Source organism: Oryctolagus cuniculus, chromosome 8, assembly GCF_964237555.1.
Source record: "Oryctolagus cuniculus chromosome 8, mOryCun1.1, whole genome shotgun sequence".
Lineage (NCBI taxonomy): Eukaryota > Metazoa > Chordata > Mammalia > Lagomorpha > Leporidae > Oryctolagus > Oryctolagus cuniculus.
Window position 1 is genome coordinate 52,589,268 of NC_091439.1, and position 23,347 is coordinate 52,612,614.

A 23,347-nucleotide genomic window follows, 5' to 3' on the forward strand; every position below is an offset into this window, starting at 1 on the left:
CATCTAATCTCTGATGGGCACCAGACTTATGTGTGTCTATGCAATCTCCTGTCCAAACTTCAGAAACCAAAAAGACTCAGACTGAACCCATCAACTGTTTTCCCTCTATTTTATCTATTTTGATTAATGGCACTACCATTCATTGAGTCACCCACATACGAAACCTAGGAGTCAGTCTAGACATTTTGTTCTCTTTCCCTCCCAAATCTAGTTGTTTATCAAATCTTGTGGCTTATAAAACCCATCTTCTCCTTTTGCTTTTCAGTAGTCCTTGTCTGAATGACTGCCTCCAATCTTGCTTCATCCCCCCCACCCCATCTTCTACAACTTTTTTTCGAAGATCAAGATGGTCTGGGCCATTGCGCTACAAAAATTCTTTCATAGTTTTCACATCCTGTTCTGGCTGCCTGTACTGCTCTTCTCCAATGTCTTTACGACCAAACAAGCCCACTCTCTTCAGCAGACATTGTCAGTCCTGGTCAGCCTGCTGTGACCTCACTGTGGAATCCAGACGCCCTGAGTGCCCATAAGCCCTCAGTGTGTCAGCTTCTTTCGGCCTTCATCCCACTGCTCTGTAACTACATCTGTTTCTCTCATTACATCATGAGCTCCAGAATGACAAGTGTCATGTCTCAACATTTTTGTAAATCACACCACAATGGGTAAAAGACCATCATGGTCAGAAGAGCTGATTAGTCTTATATCTACATGAAGCATATTACATTGTGCAAAAGAGATATGACACAAAATGAAAAACAGACAGGGTAGAAAATCTTAATTCTGCCTTGGTTTTGCAGTGCCTTTTTGTGAACTTGCCACTAACCAGGCAAATGTCAGTAAGTCTCTTGGTGCAGAAGGACCATCTGATGTTGTGGGGATATCATATGAGTCACAACAGTGAGTGATCTGCACTGATTACCAAGGATACGTTATAAGTATGACACCGAAATCATCACCCCTTTTTCAGCAGCCCAGGGGTACTGAACACTTACTCTGTAATAGGATTCCCTCAGTGAATGCAGGGCCACAGGATTAGTGACCTACGTGTCATATTCTGCTGGAAAATCTTACCCTCTAACTGCCACAGGCATAATTTGTTATCAATCTTTTAAAAAGCTATTTATTTATGAGAGAGAGAGAGAGAGAGAGAGAGAGAGAGAGAGAGAGAATGTGCTCATCTGCTGATTCACTTCTCAAATGCCTGCAACTGATAGGGCTGGACCAGGCTGAAGTCAGGAACCAGGAACTCAACCCAGGTCATCCCCTTGGGTGGAAGGGAACTAAGTAATTGAGCTTCACCTGCTAGCTCCCTGGAAGCCAAGGTGGCACTCCGATTTAGGATGCTGGGAGCCCAAGCGGAACCTGGGGGCCTAACCCACTTGGTCACAACAGCTGACCCCAGAATAAGTGTTTAAACTACATCTCTGTATGGATTTCAGTTCCTTCTGCATCTTCAGAGAAGGTGTTAAGTATAGTCACCCATGCTGGCAAGGACAATTTCTGAAGGACAAGGATGGACTTGTGAGGAGAGAGCAAAGAATAAAAACCATGATGCTTGTGTTCTGGTCTCGGGCTCGCCTTGCCGCCACGAGCGACCCTGTACTAACGAATGCCTTTTTCTCAGAGCACACGAGATGACCGCCCTGGTGGAGCTGCCTGGCTGCCAGGGCTGCTCAGAAAGCACCTGCCGGGGGCGGGGCTAAGCATTCAGGATGCGTCCAATCGGCATGCCCACCTCGCACTCCGCCGGTCCCCGCTGCCCTGCCAAGGCGCAGGTGAGTACCAGCGGCGCCCGCGGCCCTGCCGAGGTTTCCCGCCTCGTTGGCTTATCCCACTCTGTGGAGCCGGACTGTCAGCCCCGGGCGGGCGGAGCAGCAGCAGCCTCCTCTGCCTTTCTGGTCGTTGACGTCCCCCTAGCAGCTTACCTGCAGGGCTGTGTCCAATTTAGTGATCTTACAGCCGTGATTTGCCTTATCTGGAACTAAACTGATTATTTCTCCTGTTCTGTGGTGTTTGGGAAGAAACAAGGAGAAAATGCTACCGGCTTGGGCGGGAGCTCAGGGTCTTCAAGTGGGGAGAACAGAAAGCTTAGAGGAATTTGTGCTGCGGAGACAAAAGGGGGGTGATGTAGTAAAATGACAAGCAAAAACCGCCGCTGGTGAAAAGGGCACACAAACACACAGCCCCTGGGGAGGACGAAGACCAGCAACAGGGTGTGATCTGTGGCGGACGGGAACCGGCCAGCTCTCAGGCTGACAGGCACATGTCCGCGGGGAGCAAAGTCACACACTGGTGTCTGGGCTGTAAAGAAGAGCTGTGGGTTGACTGGATGTAAGGGAGCTTATCTTTTTTTTTCCCCCAAAGAAACCTTTTATTTAATAAGTATAAATTTCATAAGTACAACTTTAGGAATATAGTGATTCTTCCCACTGATCTTGAACATGAGTGACAGGTTACAAATCATCAAGACTTCCTCCGGCATCTGAGAGTGCCACTGTGAAAATGTGTGGGCCTGAATGCGAGAACCTGGAATAAAAGACTCTCCCAAAACCTTTTCCCGTTATAGAATCCACGGCCACAAAAGAGATGGAGAACTTACTTCTGTAAGGAATAGCAAAACATTAAGTACAAAGAAAAAGAGTAAAGCTATGTGAAAAGGACATACTTAAAGAAATGGAGGAAAATTTAGTTGAATGATAAGGCAAAATCTAAAGAAAAGGAGGGCTGCCTCTCCTAAAACTAGCTAAAGAGGAGCTAAGCATTGCTTTAACATTCTACACTTTGCCACGAAAACTTCCCAAATAATGACTTATTTCAAAACTATGAGTAGCACAAACTATGAAATGAGCCAAAAGCCAAATTCTTAAATACCACTCATGATGCAATCAGTATATATTGGGGTGAACGGGTTTAGTCTATAAATGATATGAGAGTATACAATGAGGGATGTAGTGGTTATCTGAAAGAGACTGGACTGATGTGATGACATATTTATGAAAACGGTAGAAGTCTATGGAAACTGATGAGGCACAAAATTCTAGCTTGAAAAAAAGTCCATGCTGCCATTCAGAAGTTGATTCAATTTTTTAATAATTGAAATTTATGTGTACCAGCCAACTTGGACCCTTTGTTCTTCCTGCACTAAACTGTTGCTTGTAGCCTCATGTTTACTGAAGCCTAAAATTAGAACTGACAGCAATTCACTGCAACAAAGTGGGCTTCCTCCCCGGCCCGTCGGCCAGCAGCCCATGTCCCATTCATGCCCTAGAAATCCACTCATCTCTCGGTGGTCATCTGCCAAGAGAAGAAAAATAGGGCAGAGAGGAGAGTGTGTTGTTTGAGCAGGGGAGAGGAGAGTGAACCTGCTGGCTCACCCCTGGTGCCTCCCATCAGAAGCTCACCTCTGCACCGCTGGTCCTCACTCTTGTCTTCTTCTGACACATCTGGGGCCTCCAACAAGAGCTGATCCAGTACTTGCTTGCACTCTTGCAGCAGTGCCACCACAGCTCTTTGATTATTCATGATGACTACCCACCCTCCACGATGAATCGGGTGTCCCTGGGTCTATGGTGATCAATTACATGGGAGAAGACATCGATTCTCAATAAAGGAGCCCCTTGAAGCCTGAGATACCTGGGGAACAAAAGAGGGCCAAAGATGATTAACTGAAGCACCATCAATTATCCGTAAGACTCAAGCAGGGAGGGATAATAGGGCAGACCCATGAAAATACATGACAGCCCCCGAGGATGTTATTAGGGGAGTGTGTGAAATTACCGCAACGCCTGGTCTAGATGGGTAGCACCTCGAAGGCATCGGAGTGCACAAGGGAGAGGGTCCTCCTGCAGACTCTGGTTACCCACAGTGACGTCGGTGGAATCACATGGAGGCCAGATGAAATGAACATAGCCCCTGATTTATTTGTCCTCTGCATCCTTCACATCAGTGCCTCTGGATCCCAGTGGCTCCACACCCTCCCTCTTGGAAGTGTAGAGAAGCATCTGGCTAACAGTTCTGATATTCAGACACAGCGCACAGTAATGTGAAGTTTACCACTCTCATAACCCACTGCTGATTTCCCCTGTGCAGTATTCTTCATGGCATTTAGTATGATATAATTTGGACCAAGATAGGCAATGACAGATGCCAAATTCACTGCTAGGCACAGTGCCAAGTAAAACCGACAAATGATTATCCCAAAACATTGAATTTCCTGAATCTGTCATATAGATGGATCTATCGGATGGATGGATAGATCTACTTATGTTGTCATTTAACATAGATACAATTGAGAGATCTCTTATGTAAACATGAGTAGGGTGAAATGAGCTACTGCAGTCAAATTTCAAGAACAAGATAATTTACTGACAGCACAAAAATGGCTGCCAAATACAAAAGAATTACTAGATTAACAATTTGGGGGCCTGTCTTCCTATTATTAAAGAAGTACATTGTAAACAAAACAAAAAAAGTTATTCTTTCTGACTTTGTCAGAACACATTGTAGGGCTGCTGACTGGCTCTGACACTCGTGTTGGGCATATAGAATTTTACTATAAAAGCAAGAATCTAAAAGGTAAGAAAGAAACAGATATGAAGGTCTTCAAAAAGTTCATGGAAAGTGAGTATAATGAAAAACCCAATAGCTTTTATATCAAATTAACCTTTTTTACTGCCATTTTTGATGAACTTTTTGAAGTATCCTTATATATGTTTGGCTCTAGTCCTTCTGTTTTGAACTTATCAATGTAGTGAAGTAATCATTGAAAATATTAAATTAGGAAATTATTGCATTGATCCTGGGATTACATATGTTCTACTATCCAAAAGCCTCACTTTAAGAAATTGATTTTGAATTTGAAATAGCAACCCCCATTCCCCTTTCTCTCTCTCTTTCCTTCTATCATCTAGTCTATGACTTAGGGACATAATGAAAGAGGAGTTAACTACATGATCGATTTTTAAACATTTATTTATTATTTTCTTTGAAAGTCAAAAAGACACACAGAGAAAAAAATAGAGAGACAGATTTCCAAGCCACTGCTTCATTCCCCAGTTGCCTGCAACAACTAGAGTTGGTCCAGGCTGAAGCCGGGAGAACTCAAAGTCTCCAACTTGGGTGGCAGGGACTCAACCACTTGAGTTATCACCAGTGCCTCCCAGGCTGTGCATTAGCAGGAAGCTGTAATCAGGAGCAGAGCCAGAACTCAAACCCATGCTCTCTTATATGAGATGCTGGTATCCCAAGTGACTTTTTAACCACTGGGTCAAATGCTTGCCCCTAACTATGCAATCTAAATTTTGTATTTCTCATCCTAATTTGGCTGGTACACTTTGCATGCATTGGTTTAAAGACACACATTTGCACACACTCCCACACACATGCACAATGTTACATGGATAGTACTTCCAAAGAAAGGTTCTGGGATATTTTCTTAAATTTTTATTTAAGGTATACAAATTTCATGTAATTCATATATACAGTTTCAGGAACATAGTGATACTTTCCACCCTCCCCTCCCCACCACCCATATTCCCTTCTTCTTCCTCCCTTCCTATTCCCATTCTTATGTTTTACAAAGATCTATTTTCATTTAAGATTAACCCTACACTAAATAAAGAGATCAGCAAATAGTATGAAGAAAAAAAATTCCTCAACAGTCGAGATGAGGGCTGTTCAAATCATTGCATCTCAAATCTCAAAGTGTCAGTTTCACTCATTAACTTTTAGGTACTCTATTAGTTACTACAGATCATAGAGAACATACGGTATTTGTCTTTTTGTGACTGGCTTGTTTCACTAAGTATAATGATTTCCAGTTGCATCCATTTTGTTGCAAATGACCGGATTTTTTAACTGCTGTGCAGTACTTCACAGTGTATATATACACCATAATTTCTTTACCCAATCTTCAGTTGACAGGCATCTGGGTTGATTCCATACCTTAGCTATTGTGAATTGAGCTGCAATAACCCCATGGGTACAGATCATTTTTTCATAGACTGATTTCGTCTCCTTTGGGTAAATTTCCATGAGTGGGATTGCTGGGTCATATATGGTAGGTCTTATTCAGATTTCTGAGGTACCTCCATACTGTCTTTCACAGTAGCTATAGCAGTTTACATTCTCACCAATCATAGATTAGGGTACCCTTCCCCCCGCACCCTCTCCAGCATTTGTTTGTTGATTTCTGTATGGGAGCCATTTTAACTGGGGTGAGATGAAACCTCACTGTGGTTTTGATTTGCATTTCCCTGATGGTTAGTGATCCTGAGCATTTTTTTTAATGTGTCTGTTAGCCATTTGAATTTCCAGTCTTGAAAAATGCCTATTCAAGTCCTCTGCCCATTTCTCAACTGGATTATTTGTTTTGTTGTTGAATTTCTTGAGTTATTTATAGACTATGTATATTAATCCTTTATCAGTTGCATAGTTTGTAAATATTTTCTTCCTTTATGTTGGTTGCTTCTTCACTTTGCTGAGTGTTTCTTTTAAAGTGCAGAAGCTTCTCAGCTTGATGCAATCCCATTTGTCAGTTTTGGCTTTGACTACCTGTGCTTCTGGGATCTTTTCCCAGAAGTATTTGTGAATGCCAATGTCTTAGATTTTCCCCATTGTTCTCTAATGATTTGAAGGTACTGGGTAATAGATTTAGGTCTTTGATCCAGTTTGAGTGGATTTCTGTGTAAGGTGTAAGGGGTCTTGTTTCATACTTCTCCATGCAGACATCCAGTTTTCCCCGCACCATTTGTTGAGGAGACTCTCCTTGCTCCAGGGATTGATTTTAGCTTCTTTGTCAAATTTAAGTTGGTTGCAGATGCAGGGATTGATTTCTGGCATTTCTATTCTGTTCTATTGGTCTATACATCTCCCTCCCTCCCTTCCTCCCTTTCTTTCTTCCTTCCTTCCTTCCTTCCTTTGTTTTCCTTCCTTCCTTCCTTCCTTCGTTCCTTCCTTCCTTTGTTTTTCTTCCTTTCTTTCTTACTATTTTGATTATAACTGCCCTGTAGTATGTCTTGAAATCTGGTATTGTGATGCCTCCAGCTTTGTTTTTGTTGAATAAGATTGCTTTAGCTATTTGGGGTCTCTTGTGCTTCCAAATGAATTTTAGCATCATTTTTTTCTAGATCTGCAGAGAATGTCATTGGCATTTTGATTGGAATACTATTGAATTGCTTTCAGAAGAATGAACATTTTGATGATACTGATTCTTCCAGCCCATGAACATGGAAAATTTTTCCACTTTTTCTGTCTTCTCCTATTTCTTTAATGTTTTATAATTTTCATCATAGAGATCTTTGACATCTTGGTTAAATTTATTCCAAGATATTTAATATTTTGTAGCTATTGTGAATGGGATTGATCTTGGAAATTCTTCCTCAGCCATGGTAATGTCTGTGTATACAAAGACTGTTGATTTTTGTGTGCTAATTTTATATCCTGCCACTTTACCAAACACTTTTATGAGTTCCAATATTCTCTCAGTGGAGTCTTTGGATCCCCTATATATAAAATCATGTCATCTCCAAACAGGGATAGTTTGAGTTCCTCCTTTCCAATTTGTATCCCTTTGATTTCTTTTTCTTACCTAATGGCTCTGGCTAAAACTTCCGGAACTGTATTGAATAGCAGTGGTGAGAGTGGGGATCTTTGTCTGGTTCCATATCTTAGTAGGAATGCTTCCAACTTTTCCCCATCCAATTAGATGCTGGTTGTGGGTTTATCATAAATTGTCTTGATTGTGTTGAGGGATGTTCCTTCTATACCCAATTTGCTTAAATTTTTCATCATGAAAGGATTTTGTATTTCATCAAATGCTTTCTCTGCATCTATTGCGATAAACACATGTTTTTTGTTCTTCAGTTTATTGATGTGATATATCATCCTTATTGATTTGTGAATGTTGAACCATCCCTGCAAACTAGGCTTATTTCACTGAATATAATCATATGTTTGATAATGAAGAACATAAACAGAGTTATTAAATATACTCCTGAAATTCCTGGTACTTTAAATAGCATTCACACAAGTAAAATTGTGAAGAAATTAATTACTGGAAGCCTTTAAGCATAAATTGAATCTTTCTTCTGTTTAGGAAGTATTTCTGTGTGGTCAGCATGATGGTGTAGCAGGTAAAGCCACCTGTGATGCTAACACTCCATAAGGGTGCCAGTTCGAGTCCTGGCTATTCCACTTCTGATCTACTAATGTGCCTGAGGAAGGAGTGAAAAATGACCCAAGTGCTTGGGCCCATGCACCCATGTCGGAACCTGGAGGAAACTCTGGGCTCCTGCTTCCACCTGGCCCAGCCCTGACATTGTGGCCATAAGGGGAGTGAGCCAGCAATGAAGCGCCCTTTCTTTCCGCCCCGCCCCCTCTGTCTCTCCATCTTTTTCTGTGTAACTCTGACTTTCAAATAAATAAATGAATAAAAATTTTAAAAAGAAGTGTTTCTGCAAGAATTTTTTTTGTTTTACTAAAGGGTTTTCCAATATCTCTTTCATGCAAGTGTCTTTAAGTTGTCATGTTTTAGGCTACATGTGGGACATTAGCTCATCTGTCTGCCTATGAAAAGTACTAAGAAGTAAGGGCTGGTCAGAGTTTTAGCACATTTTGCTGCTGCAGAGAGTACAAGAGTTTATGCCTGTTCCTTGGGAGTGTTGCAGTGAGCTAATAAGAGAGTTAATCAGGGGACTATCATGGGTAGGAGCCACATAGCACTCAAATCCCATTTCCACCATTCCTTGGCAAAGGAGACAACTGACTCAAGTGGGAGGTGGAGAAATGTGTTTGGTGATTGAGAAGGTTAAGAACACACTTTTTTGGGGCCAGTGTGGTGGCATAGTAGGCAAGCCCTCTGCCTGTGGCACTGGCATCCCATATGGGCACTGGTTCATGTCCAGCTGCTCCTCTTCCCATTCAGCTCTCTGCCTATGGCACTGAGCTTTGGCCATTGCAGCCATTTGGATAGAAGACCTTTCTCTCTGTCTCTTTCTCCCTCTCTCTGTCTGTAGCTCCACCTCTCAAATAAATAAATAAAATCTTTAGAAAGAGAGGTATAACAAGAAAATATGAAGAGTTCATGCACAAAGAAATATAACTGCATTATAATATAGTCAAACCTTTTATTTGTTCACTTTTTTGAAAGGCAGAGAGACAAATAAACAGATGGAGTGAGACCTTGCATTCACTGGTTCCATTCCTCAAATGCCTGAAGCAGCCAGCTCTGGGCTTATCCAAAGCCAGTAGTCTAGAAGTTAGTCTGGGTTTCCCAGGTGGGTGGCAGGATTCAAGTACAAGAGCCACCACTGCTGCCTCCCAGGCATTAGCAGGAAGCTGGATCTGAAACAGAATATCCAAGACTCTGATATAGGGTGCAGGCATCCCAAGTAGCAACTCAACTGCCCCTATAAAGTGTTTTTAATAATGCGTTATTCCTTTGTCAAAGGCTTGTAGTAATTTTTTATCAGTGCATCATTCCATTTACATAGAAAGTAGCTTTCTTTTGCAGAACTCATAAAAGCAGAGAGTAGGATAGTTATTATCAGAAGTTAGGGGATGGGGTAGGGGTGGGGGTAAGAGTTTGGGAGATGTTTGTCAAAGGATACAAAATTTGATGTTAACAAAAAATGTAAGTTCAAGAGATCTATCAAATATCATGGTGACTACAGTTAATAGCAGCATACAAGTATACCTGAGAATTGCTGAGTAGACTTTTTCTCACCACAGAAAATGACAATGACAAGTATGTGAAATCATGCAAATGTTAGCTTCATTTAGCCATGCCACTATATATATGTATATATATATATCACATTTATATAAACAGCATGTTGTGCACCATAAATAAATATAATTTTTATTTGTCAATTAAAAATAAAATTTAAAAAGTAGTCTATACTGACAAAGTCAATTTTAATTGCTCAGTTTCTACAAGTGATTAAAACAGAGACATTATGTTAGTAATGAAAAGAGGACCTAAAAACAGGAAACAAAGACACCTAATAGTACTCAACAGATACGGTTGGCTAATTCCACTTCATAATGTCGTATGAACTATTGTGAGACATCTTAGGTTCAGCTTTCTCATCTGTATTCTTAAGAAGTTGGTTGGAACAATTAAGATGCCCTTAGATCTTGAACTACACAGTCAGCAGCAGTCTAGATAAACCCGGTTGCTTATATTTGATATTTATTTCTTAAACGCTACTCAGCTTTTTTGAGAACCCTTAAGATAAGCATTTGTTGAGAGCCCTGAAGTATAACATGTTTAGGTATATTTTTTTCTGTTTTGAAACATTGGTTTGAAGTTTAGAAGTTGATTACTAAATAAATGCATCTCTTTGCTTCTGTTTCCTCACTTCAAGCTTGAAGTCCTGATGCACAGCACCATAAAGCTCTACCTTTTGTTTTTAAGAGCTGAAAAAGAGATAAGATCCATGGTTCTAGGCAGGCAAACAACAGGACTTGACCTTATCATTTAGGTACAGCTAGGGCAGGTCAAAGGAGGCTTCCCTGAGGATGTGATGCCTGAATTCAGCACTGAAAGATGAACAGGCCTTAATGAAGTTAAAATGGTGGGGATGTATATGTATATTCTGCAGAAGGAAATACAGAGAAAATGAAAGAGGCACAGACTGGCTGACCTAGAGATAAAAGGGGGAAGCTGACAGGAGGTGAGGCTGTAGGGGTTTGCAGGGGCCATGCAGGGCGGGATGTGCCAGATGAGGAATTTTGTTTTCTCTGTAACAGTAATAGGAAACTACTGTAGCAGTAGTACCATGACTAGATTTGTGTTTGGAAAAGCTCACTCTGTTTTGGCTCTAGGGTACATTAGAAGATGCATGGATTGGGGAAGCTAACTACAGGTAGATCAGTTAGGTATTTATTGCTGTGATCCAGGAGAGAGATAATAGGACTTTGGATCAGAGTGATATAAGCAATGCAGAATAATGGACAGATTTGAGAGCTGTTTTGGGAGTAAAAGCAGCATTGGTTTTGGATGGCCATGAATGCTGTTATTAATGTTTATTGCAGCTCAATTCACAATAGCTAAGACCTGGAATCAACCCAAATGCCCATCAACAGTAGACTGAATAAAGAAATTATGGGACATGTACTCTATAGAATACTATACAGCAGTCAAAAACAACGAAATCGGTCATTTGCAACAAGATGGAGGAATTTGGAAAACATCATGCTGAGTGAATTAAGCCAGTCCCAAAGGGACAAATATCATATGTTCTCCCTGATCAGCGACAACTAACTGAGCACCAAAGGGGAAACATGTTGAAGTGAAATGGACACTATGAGAAACAGTGACTTGATCAGCTCTTGTCCTGATGGTTGATGTACAATGTAATACTTTATCCATTTTAGTATTTTTTTTTGTTCTAGTACCATTGGTTGAACTCTAATTAACACACAATTATTCTTAGGTGTTTAAATTTTAACTGAAAAGTGATCCCTGTTAGGCATTTGGAAAACATTATGCTGAGTGAAATAAGCCAATCCCAAAGGGACAAATACCACTTGTTCTCCTTGATAGGTGACAACTAACTGAGCACCAAAAAGGAAACCTGTTAAAGTGAAATGAACACTATGAGAAACGGTGACTTGATCAGCCCTTGCCCTGACTGTTGATGAACAACTTAATATGTTATCCCTCTTAGTAATTTTTGTTTGTTCTACTTAATACTTTTGGTTGAATACTGTAATCAATACACAATTCTTCTTAAGTGCTGAAACTTAACTGAAAAGTGATCGCTGTTAAATATAAGAGTTGGAATAAGAGAGGGAAGAGATGTGCAATTCGGGACATGCTCAAGCTGACTTACCTCAAACGGTAGAGTTAGAAACATACCAGGGGATTCCAATTCAATCCCATCAAGGTGGCATGTACCAATGCCATCTCACTAGTCCCAGTGATCAATTTCTGTTCACAATTGATCATAATGATAGGACTAAGAACCAAAGGGATCACATAAACAAGACTAGTGTCTGCAAATACTAGCTGATAGAATAAAAAAGGGAGAGAATGATCCAACATGGGAAGTGAGATACACAGCAGACCCATAGAATGGCAGATGTCCTAACAGCACTCTGGCCTCAGAATGAGCCCTTAAGGCCTGCGGATCCAGCTGAAAAGCCCATGGGAGTATTTTAGGCATGGAAAGCCAAGACACTCTGGGGAAAAAAAAATAAATGAAAGATCTCCGCGAGTGAGATCCCAGTGGAAAGAACGGGTCATCAAAGAAGGAGGTACCTTTCTCTGAAGGGAGGAGGGAGCTTCCACTTTGACCATGGCCTTGTCTAAATATGATCAGAGTCGGTGAACTCAGGGGGCTTCCATAGCCTTGGCAGCTCATGACAAGAGCCTAGGGTGATTACTGAGGCCATAAACAAGAGTGTCAATTTGTTAAGTCAACAACAGGAGTCACTGTGCACTTACTCCTCATGTAGGATCTCTGTCCTTAGTGTGTTGTACATTGAGATTTAATGCTATAACTAGTACTCAAACAGTATTTTTCACTTTATGTTTCTGTGTGGGAGCAAACTGTTGAAATCTTTACTTAATGTATGCTAAACCGATCTTCTGTATATAAAGAGAATCGAAAATGAATCTTGATGTGAATGGAGGGGGAGAGGGAGTGGATAAGTGGAGGGTTGTGGGTTGGAGGGACGTTATGGGGGGGAAGCCATTGTAATCAATATTCTGTATTTTGGAAATTTATATTCATTAAATAAAAGTTAAAAAAAAAGAATTAGTCCCAAAGCTTCCTGCAATGCAGACCCTGGAAGGCAGCAGGTGATGGCTCAAATAATTTGGGTCCCTGCCGCCCATGTGGGAGGCTTGGAGTAGTTCTCAGCTCCCAACTTTAGCTTCTCCTGCCTGGACACTGTGGGCATTTAGTGAGCGAACCAGTGGATGGGAGTTTCTCTTTCCCTATTTCTTTCTCTCCCCTTCCCTCCCTCTATCCCTCCTTCTCAAAATAAATAAAGTGTGAATCCCAGTTTCTGCTTCACCATAGCTCCAAACTGAACAGATGATGTCATCATACTTTAAATCAGAGAACACAGAAGATATCTTCTAGGAAAAACACATAAATACAGCTTCTATTTTTTATTTCAAGGTATAAATATAGTAATAAAAACCAGTTATATTACCCATAGTAATCAATCATATTTTAGCCAAGAAAATATTTCTAATATTGGAAGAGAGTTCCAAGATAATTTTTGTTTCATACATGAGGTCCCTCAAAATGAACTAAATACATCCCTTGTAGTTTTTGAAAGTTAAAGCATTTTCCCTTTTCCCTGTAGAATTCAGGGGGAAACAATAGGAAGAAAATACTGTAACATGAGAAACACTTTGGAATCCAACCATCTGTCCAGACTTGTGTGGTTCATTGTTAGGCATAACAGAAGCTGGAGCCTAGGAAACTTCCCTTCAGGCTATGGCCTTGATTGAAATTTTGGTCAACTTCTTTTATAAAAGAATCATTTTCAATTAACACATATCAGCTCTTGCTCCCTTGAACTATAACATTCTGTTCATTATACATTGATTCTAAAATTGAATAATGGAAATTTCTCAATTTTTTTTGAAACCTATGGATTACTGTTTTCTATTTTACCATCCTCTGTATGTATGTTTTCTTAAAAATAAAATAGAACATAGGTAGTCAAAAGCAGCTGAACATGAAAATGGATATCTCTGGAATAACATTAGATAACCAGCAGAGTTAGAATCATACACACTAAGATATACATGCACATATATAGCCAGATACCATGTGTTCATACATTCTGTGTCTGATTTTGACATAAGTATTCTTTAGATATACTGGTTACTTATAATTTAGTTGAATGACTGAGTTATAGGATGATTGAAAAATCAGCCATCATGAAAAAGAAGCAAATTAATGGATTATTCAACATTCCATTTCTTTTGACACTTGTATTTCAGTCCTTTCTCCTGGACAACTAGTACCTCCATGAATGAGTGGGTCAGGGAAAGTAAAAAGATTCCAAACACATTCTATGATCTACTGGATTCCTCCTCCGTGAATATCTTTTGTTCAACTAGTCAGAATCTCTAAGGTAGAAGATATGGGAAACATAACTATAAAAGATGGTCTATACCATCAATGAATCTACAATGAGAGTACCTCAAAAAGTTCATGGAAAAGGTATTAAAAATAAGTTTAGTTCTGTTCAAAACATTTAAAAAATTCATACATAGGATTTTCATAATGTGAATTTCTCATGAATCTTTTGAAAGCCCTTTGTGTAATCAGAGAGGTAACAGACAAACACATAAAAGCTTTAATTAGCTAACTATACAAGGCATATTATACATGATGAAATTCCAAAAACTCAGTTTAAATGATCTACATTGGAATTCAGTTAATGGTTGATAATATTCATAAGCAAGCCTATTTAGTTCATGTATACATGAATAATCAGTCAAGATACATTTTCATCTACATTCAAAATTATTTACCATACAGTTTCTATGCAAAAATGTATTCTGGTCTCTAATATACAATAACACATTTCTCTAATAAGGCACAAACAAAGATAATCTGGCTTTCTGTACCTTTTTCACTTTTCCCTGAACAACTACACAAACAAACTCTCATCATCTTGCCCCTTGCTCTGATAGGTGTGGAAATGGTGCAACAAAGAGAGAATTCTGATTGCATGGTAAAGCAATGGTGGGGTTCTGAGAGACATTTCTAGATAGCAGCCATTTGTTAGCAATTTCTGAGTCACCAAAAACCTAAAGAATACACGCCTATTTCTAGCAGTATGGAAGTTTATCTGATCAACATCTCTAAAGAAAATAACTAAAAATCCTGGGAAAACATTTTTAAGTCTCTGAAATGTGTCAGTGAAATGACTAGAAAGGAAGGACCAGTTAAAAGACAAAAACCAAGTGAAAGTTTTGACAGACCAAGTTAACCGCAACACAAAGGATGGCTTTGGCTTTGATTGTATTTGCCAAACTCTGTGAACTTTACCTTGAGTTTTCACTACCTTGGAAGGTGGAATTGCAAAAAATTACAGTTCTAACAGATTACCCCTGTGTGTAAGAGTGAGATAAAAATAAATCCACACCCTCCCCACACACAGAAAAATTGCCTGTGAAAAACATAGGCTGCTTTGGGGAACAAAAAATTTTCCCTTCAGAATTTGAAGTGATACGATCCAATAGACTTTCAGCTCATAATTAATTTAAAATAAATTATTTAAAAGTTACACTAGGTGAGTGTTCTCAAGCAACTAGTGGAATGAAACATAATTCTCATTGAAAAAATTTGATTCAATCTGTTTCAAAGAATTTGCACCTATATATACCAAGAAACATGAACTCCTAGTCAAATATCACAAAATATACAGGGTAAAAATACATGACTGAAATGAGAAACAATGGACAGTAAAATCAGACTTACAAAGCCGGCACCGTGGCTCAACAGGCTAATCCTCCGCCTTGTGGCGCCGGCACACCGGGTTCTAGTCCCGGTCGGGGCGCCAGATTCTGTCCCGGTTGCCCCTCTTCCAGGCCAGCTCTCTGCTGTGGCCCGGGAGTGCAGTGGAGGATGGTCCAAGTGCTTGGGCCCTGCACCCCATGGGAGACCAGGAGAAGCACCTGGCTCCTGCCTTCGGATCAGCGCGGTGCGCCTGCCACGACGGCCATTGGAGGGTGAACCAACGGCAAAAAGGAAGACCTTTCTCTCTGTCTCTCTCTCTCTCACTGTCCACTCTGCCTATCCAAAAAAAAAAAAAAAAAAAAATCAGACTTACAAAGATGTTAGACAATAGAATTACTAGATATAAACTATAAAATGCATATGTCTAATATGTGTAAGCAAGTGGATAAGCATGTTGAAAATATGAGTAAATAGCTTAATTCAACTAAAAATCAAATAGAATTTCTAGAAATGAAAACTATAATTTAAAATCTAAAGAATGAAAACAATTGATATAATATTAGCTCTAACTGAAGATAGAATTTTTGGACTAGAAAGTTAAGTTCAAACATATCACCTAGAATGCAACAGACAAAGATAAAAGATGGAAAATACAAAAAAGTTTAAAAAACAGGAAATGACAGAAAAGATCTGACATATGTCTGATCAGAGTCCTATATGAGAAGAAAATGGAAAGGTAGAAGAAATGTTTGAAGAGATGACTGAGAACTCTGGAACAGGAGAAAGAAATAATCAAAATACCCATAATCCTTAAGCAGAATAAACAACCAATCTATACTTAGAAACACTGTGAAAACCAAGGAACACCAAAGACTTGGAGAAGACCTGTAAAGCAGATAGAAGAAAACAACTTATCTTCCAAGAAATAACAATGGATTTATAGCCTTGGAAACAAGAAGACGATGAAAGAATGTTTTTTTAATGTGCTGTGGAAAAAAAATCTACAAAATAAAGACTTTAAAACAAACATCAACAGATCCTTAGTAAACAAATCTCTTAAGTACATACCCTGTTTACAAAGAAAGTGATCACAGATGAAAGGCTTAAGATCCAAAAAGAAAAAAAAGCAACATTGGTTGTATACAGCTGCAACAAAAACAAGGTATTGAAGAAATGTCTGTACTCCCATGTCACTGCAGCATTATTCACAATAGCCAAGATATGGACTAAAACTAAGTCTCCATCTACAGATAAATGATGAAAGAAAACATGGTACACACACACACACACACACACACGCAATGGAATGTTGTTTGGCCTATGTCCTCTCACTTGCAACAACTTGGATGGCTCTGGAGCACACTATGTTGGATAGAGTGATCTAGACACACAAAGAGAGATACCACATGATCTTATTATATGTGGATTCTGAATATTAAATTTATGGAAGCAGAGAATAGAATGATGATTGTCAAAGACTGGGATCAAGGAACTAATGGGAAATATTGTACAAAGGATACAAAATTTCAATTATTAAGGAAGAATGAGCTCAATAGATTGAGTGTACAACATGGAGACTATAGTTAGCAGAAACATATTACTTAAAAATTACCAAGAAGGTAGATTTAAGTGTCTCATCACAAAAAAATGATAAGATGTAAAGTAATACATACATTAATTAGCTTTACTTAACCATGCTACAACATTTACCTATTTCAAAACATCAGGTTATACACCATTAATACATGCAAAATGTTTACTTGTCAATTAAGAAACCTGAAAAAATATACAAACAGCACTCATGAAAAGAGTGATTAAGTGTTCTAGAATCTTTGCACTGACCAGGAGGAACAGAGATACTAAGATGATAAAAAAAAAAAAAAACTCAACTAGTAGAAGAAAGAAGATGAAAAGAAGCAGAATTAACTAAAAGAATGACAAGATGAAAAGGAAAAGATAAGGAAGAGTCAGGATAAATATGCAACGCTAAATAAAATGGTGGAAATATGGCAGTATTTCCAAGAAATATAAATGACTTAATGCTGCAGTTAAAATGTCAAGATTAAACCGGATTAGAAAATAGCTACATGGGGGTTGGCATTGTGGCATAACAGGTTAAGCTGTTGCCTACAACACCAGCATCCCACATGGGTACTGGTTCGCCTCTCAGCTGCTCCAATTCTAATCCAAATCCCTGCTAATGCACCTAGGATAGCAGCAGAAGATGGCCTAAGTCCTTGGGCCCCTGCACCCTTATGGGAGACCTATTTACAGCTCCTGGCTCCTGCTTTGGCCTGGCCCAGCCCCAGCCTTTGCAGACATTTAGGGAGTGAACCTGTGGGTGGGAGACCTCTCTCTCTCTCTCTATTTCAAAAATAAATAAATAACATACCTCCCATAAAAACTAATATACTTATCAGACAAAAATTAGTAATGATAGAATTGACTTGATCTACACAATTAACAAATTCAATCTACCAGTTATTTATGAAACAACATCTTCAACAATTTAATAAATATTTTAAAGCATACTTGGAACATTTACAAGAATTTAACACCTATTGTTCAATAGAGCAAAACTCAACAAATTTCCAAGCATTAACTCATACAGATGTGGTTTTAAGATCAAAAGTGATAGCCGGCGCCGCGGCTCACTAGGCTAATCCTCCGCCTAGCGGCGCCGGCACACCGGGTTCTAGTCCCAGTTGGGGTGCCGGATTCTGTCCCGGTTGCCCCTCTTCCAGGCCAGCTCTCTGCTGTGGCCAGGGAGTGCAGTGGAGGATGGCCCAAGTGCTTGGGCCCTGCACCCCATGGGAGACCAGGAAAAGCACCTGGCTCCTGGCTCCTGCCATCGGATCAGCGCGGTGCGCTGGCCGCAGCGCGCCGGCCGCGGCGGCCATTGGAGGGTGAACCAACGGCAAAGGAAGACCTTTCTCTCTGTCTCTCTCTCTCACTGTCCACTCTGCCTGTCAAAAAATAAAAAAAATAAATAAAAAATAAAAAAGATCAAAAGTGATAAAGTTGATAAACCAAAAAAGATGCCTAGAAAAATAAAACTCATATACATGGAAACTTAAAAATGCACTTCATATAATTTGTGGCCCAAAGAAGTGATCCTTATGGAATTTGAAGAATATTATAATAAAATGATAAATACTATCCATCAAAACAAGGAATTCAGTCAAAGTGGAATTTTGAAGGAAATGTATAAGCTCACATAACAAAATTAAGAAAATGAGCTTAAAAGTAAACTATAAAGAAGAAAGGAAAGAAATGAAATGAAAAACATTCAATGGGATGATCAACAGATTAAACTATTGTTTCTATCAAAAGGCAATGAAATTGACAAACTGCTGGCAAACTTGATGAAGAGAGAGAGAACAAATAAAGCACAAACTGAAATTTAGGGAAGGAACGTTACAGAAACTACAGAGATTTTCAAAAAAGTAACAAAAGAAAATTAGAAATCAATATGGTTGAAAACTGATAAGCTAAGCAATTCCTACAAAACATATAACTTACAGAAAAGAAATCAAGAAAAATTATGAAACCTGTATGGTCTTATAATCTTAAAGAAATGTAGGCAGGAGTTGAGAAATGTTCCTACAAAGAAAACACTAGAAACATATTCATAGTTTTACCAACAAAATTTTACCATTCAATAAACTAAGTAAGTCAGCCTTAAGCAAAACATCCTTTAGATTAGCAACAAATTATTTTTAAAATGTGATTAGAAAGAAATATTCAGTTAAGATGTCACTTGAAATGCCCACACCCCATACGAGGGGGTCTAGGTTTGAGTTCTGACTTCGCTTCCAATTCCAGCTTCCTGTCTTCAGCCTGGGCCAGCCCTGGGTCTTGTGGACATCTGAGGAATGAACTGGCAGATGGAAGATATCTGCCTCTGTCTGTCTTACTGCCTTCCAAATAAAATGAAAATAAATAAATAAATATTTTTAAAATGTTACCATGTACATGCATAAAATAAGGTAAAATAAAATATATATAAAATATTTAAGAATAATAAGAAATGTGCAAGACTATAAAACTTACTTTATTGAAAGACATTTAGGATAATCTAAATAGATGAAAAGACAGCCCTTGTTTGTGGCATGGAAAACATAGTATTCTGATATTATTTTTAATCTGTAACTTTAATGCAACTCTAATCAAAATCTCAACAGCTCTATTTGTGTCTGTGTGTCTTTGGGTAACCGTACAAGCTGACTGTAAAATTTATATTGAAGAAAGATGTTCAAGAACACCTAAGATAATCCTGCTGAAAAATAACAAGGGAAATGAGAGAATGCTTATTCAATGTCAGTTAATATAAAACATATTAAATGATACAAAAATTATTGATGCTTAGACAAATTGACCTTATAAATAAAATAAGAAGCCCTACAAGGATCCATTTATAAACTGTACTTCAAAAAGTCCATGGAAAAGTATAATTAAAATATGTTTATTTTGGTGCAAAACATTCTGAAATCTGTGCATAGTTTATTAATAATATGCATTTTCTGTGAATTTTTGAAGAACCCTCAGATAGATCATAGACTAGATAGATTTATCACAGAGTTTAATAGACGGTATTGAGCTATTTTTTTTTAAATAAATTCTACTTACATATTGGCTTAAATGTGAAAGAAAAATTATGCAACTTCTAAGAGAGAGGATCCTCTCAAGAGACTATCCTTAACACCTTCTGTTAGGGAAGGATTTCCTAGATGCTTTCCCAAAAGCAAACAAAAAAAGACAGAAAAAAAATCATAAGGGAAATGATATATTTCATTTTAAAAGATGAAACTCTGATGAATAAAATCACACAATAAATGAAGTAAAAAGAGAAATCACAAACTGGTAGAAAATATTTATAACTTTGGTAATTAACAAAAGATTTCTGTCCAGAATATATGAAGAACTCTTACAAATCAGTGAGAAAAAGACCAATTCCTAAGAACAAAAGAATGAGCAAAAGTCTTCAACAGACACTTCACACAAGAGGAAACATGAAGGCAGATAAACATATCAAATGCACAAAGCATCATTAGTAATCACATAATACAAGTTCAAACCACAGTAAAGACCCATTCACACTTTCTTTATTGGAAAATATTTTAAATTGGATAATTATTGTCAGAATTAGTTGGTTTTGATTATTCCCATATACCATCATTATAAACTGCAGTTTGGCATTAGCCAGCAAAATGAGAGATGCACACACATTATGACCCAGTGTCCTGCTTGTAGGCATATACATGGAAAGAAATTCTTGTATCTATGTCTAGGGGTTTTGTATAAGAATGTCCATAGTGACATATTGCATACATACACATATACAAGTACATGCATATGACAGTTAGTAATAGCAAACAAACAGAAGGAAGCAACTTACATATTCACTAATGGGAGGGTGGATTAGAAAACTGAAGCACACTTACACTGGGATAGAATAAGCAAGTAAACAAAAGGATTGCAGGAACATGTAACAACACTGGGTGAATCTTAGAAACATAAAAAGCAAGTCATAGAGGGATGCACGCATAAAACTTACAATCACTTAGAAATAATATATTGCTACATACAATGGTAAAACTGTAAAGAAAAGAAAGAATGATAAATTAAATATTCAGAATTGTATTTATTCATTTATTTTTAAAATGAAGAGAAAGGAGAGAGAGAGAAAGAAAGATTCACTCCCCAAACGTATGCAACAGACAGGGCTGGACCAGGCTATAGCCAGGAACCTGGAATTCAATCCAGGTTTCCCAGGATGCACATTATTAGGAAGCTAGAATCAGAAGCGGAGCTGGGACTTGAACCCAGATACTCAGATATAGGATACAAGGACCCCATGCAGCGTTTTAGCCACTAAGCCAAACACCTGCCCCTAGAATTGCAGATTTTTTGAGGAGAGAGGGAAGAAGATGAGAAGGAGGTGCACTTAGGAGAACCCAAAGTGGGTGGCACATTATTTTATTTAAATCAATTATTTGGTCTATGGGTATTCATTGTGTTCTGTGTATCTTATGCCTATTATACTATTACCTGACATCTATTATCTATATGACATTTAATGAAAACAATAAAAAGAATAAACTGGAAACCCAGGCTTAGGAATACTGGATAATAAATATGTTATTCCCCTTAGGATTAGAGCCAGTGACACCATTGAAAGATGGAAAAGATACAGCCTTTCATAGCAGGGAGAGAGTAGGATTTGGTGTATTTGGAGTGAAAAGTGAGGAAAAGAATTCTAGTTGGGGAATGGCATGAACAGAGACTGTGAGGAGGGATCCTCATCTCAGGTGGGGATTTCCGAGTAAGCACAGGTATTGAAATCATCGCGGAGATGAGCAGTTTGAACCATGAGTTTAATACACTTTAGATTACCAAGAAATTCAACTTATCTTTTCATCCCACTTACAAGCTAAAATAAAAGAAAAAGTTTTAAAGTATGTCTTGATCTTTTTTAATAACAAAAGAGACATTAGGACATTCTGTAAGTGAAAATGAAGTTCTTTGCTATGTCTCCTTAGCAGGATTTCCAGCCTGAGTATCACCTGGTTAAAACAGGAAACTGGATGCCCACACTGTGCCTTCCTGCTGCCTCTCTAGCCCTTGCACCCCACCCTCTCCAGTTCCCTGCAGCTGAATGTGTTTACCAAACCCCACTGCACACGAAAGTGCAATGAGAGTGTTCCGGGTCATGAATGGGTTACCTGCCGGTCTCAGGAAGAAAGGAGAGGGAAAAGAAAAGGCATCGTTGCCAGGCCTGTTGTGCATACTCTCCGGCTACAGTTACCCACTCCATCAGCCATGGTGACACCTGACTCACTGTGAGCCTGGCCCCCATGGCTACAAGAGCAGCATCTCAGGTCAAGGTGAGTCAAGCTCCCATCTGGTCCTGGCTCCAGGCTCCTGCAATGACTTCAAAGAGGTGGTTCCAGGAGAGTTTTCTTTGCATTTCTACACCCTAGATGAGAGATCACTCACATATACCCAGTCCATATGTTCCCCAAATCCAGAGCCAACACCGTGCTAGCAGGCATTCATAGAGCAGGAAGATTTTGTAAACTTTGAACGACCTTCAATTTTTTTTTTTTTTTTTAGATTTATTCGTTTATTTGAAAGACCAGGGTCAGGCCAGGCTGAAGCCAGGAGCCTGGAACTGCATCCCGGTCTCCCACATGGTGGCAGGGCCCAGGTACTTGGACCATCTGCTGTTGTTTGCCCAGGTGCAGTAGCAGGGATCTGGATGGAAAGCAGATCAGCAGGTGCTCCAACTGGTGCTCATGTAAGACGCCAGTGTGGCAGGGAGCAGTTTAATCCACTGCACCACAACACCAGCCCCAGGGCCTTCAATCTGAGGTGTATTCTCTGGGAGGCAGATATCCTACATCCAAACTCAAGATAAACAATTTGAGCCAGGAAGACGGAAAGTTGGAGGAGACTGAGTGATTTCTCAAAGCCACCAAGTAGAGATCAGAATAATAGTTCAAAGTTCCAAATTGTCCTCAAAATACATGGCCACTTTGCTTCCCACTAAATAGTACCAGAGTTCTGTAGAAAAAATCAGGAAGAGTACCTTTGTTGGAAGAGAGAGTGCCTCTTCAAAAGAAGAAATGGAGGTAAGCAATTCATTCCGCAGTTTAGGACACCTCTCGGAACACCTGCATCCCACATTAGAGTGTCTGAGTCTGATACCTGGCGGTGCTCTGGATTCCAGCTTCCTGCTAATATACACCCTGGGATGCAGCAGGTGATGGCTCAAATAATTGAGTCCCTGCCCCTTTGTGGGAGACTCCGATTGAATTCCTAGATTTGGCCTACTGCAGCCTCACTGAGCTGGTGTGGGCATTTGAAGAGTGAACCCCAAAGATGGGAAACCTCCCTCCCTCTCTCTT

At 39.2% G+C, this 23,347-nt stretch overlaps 1 protein-coding gene across 9 annotated transcripts in view; it reads right to left on the reverse strand.

Annotated features, from left to right (window-relative positions):
• The window catches only part of ALPK1 (alpha kinase 1), a 173,777-nt gene that overhangs the window by 73,500 nt on the left and 76,930 nt on the right, over positions 1-23,347 (reverse strand). For 8 of the 9 annotated variants that reach the window (XR_011378302.1, XR_011378303.1, XM_051820087.2 and 5 more), the window contains one exon: positions 3,402-3,633. The exons of the other annotated variant lie outside the window; for it this stretch is intronic. Coding sequence is in view for 6 of the 8 variants with exons in the window: in XM_051820087.2 (XP_051676047.2) it covers positions 3,402-3,522 (121 nt within the window). In the remaining 2 variants the exon portion in view is untranslated. The remainder of the gene's footprint in view (positions 1-3,401; positions 3,634-23,347) is intronic. 9 annotated transcript variants of the gene reach the window in all.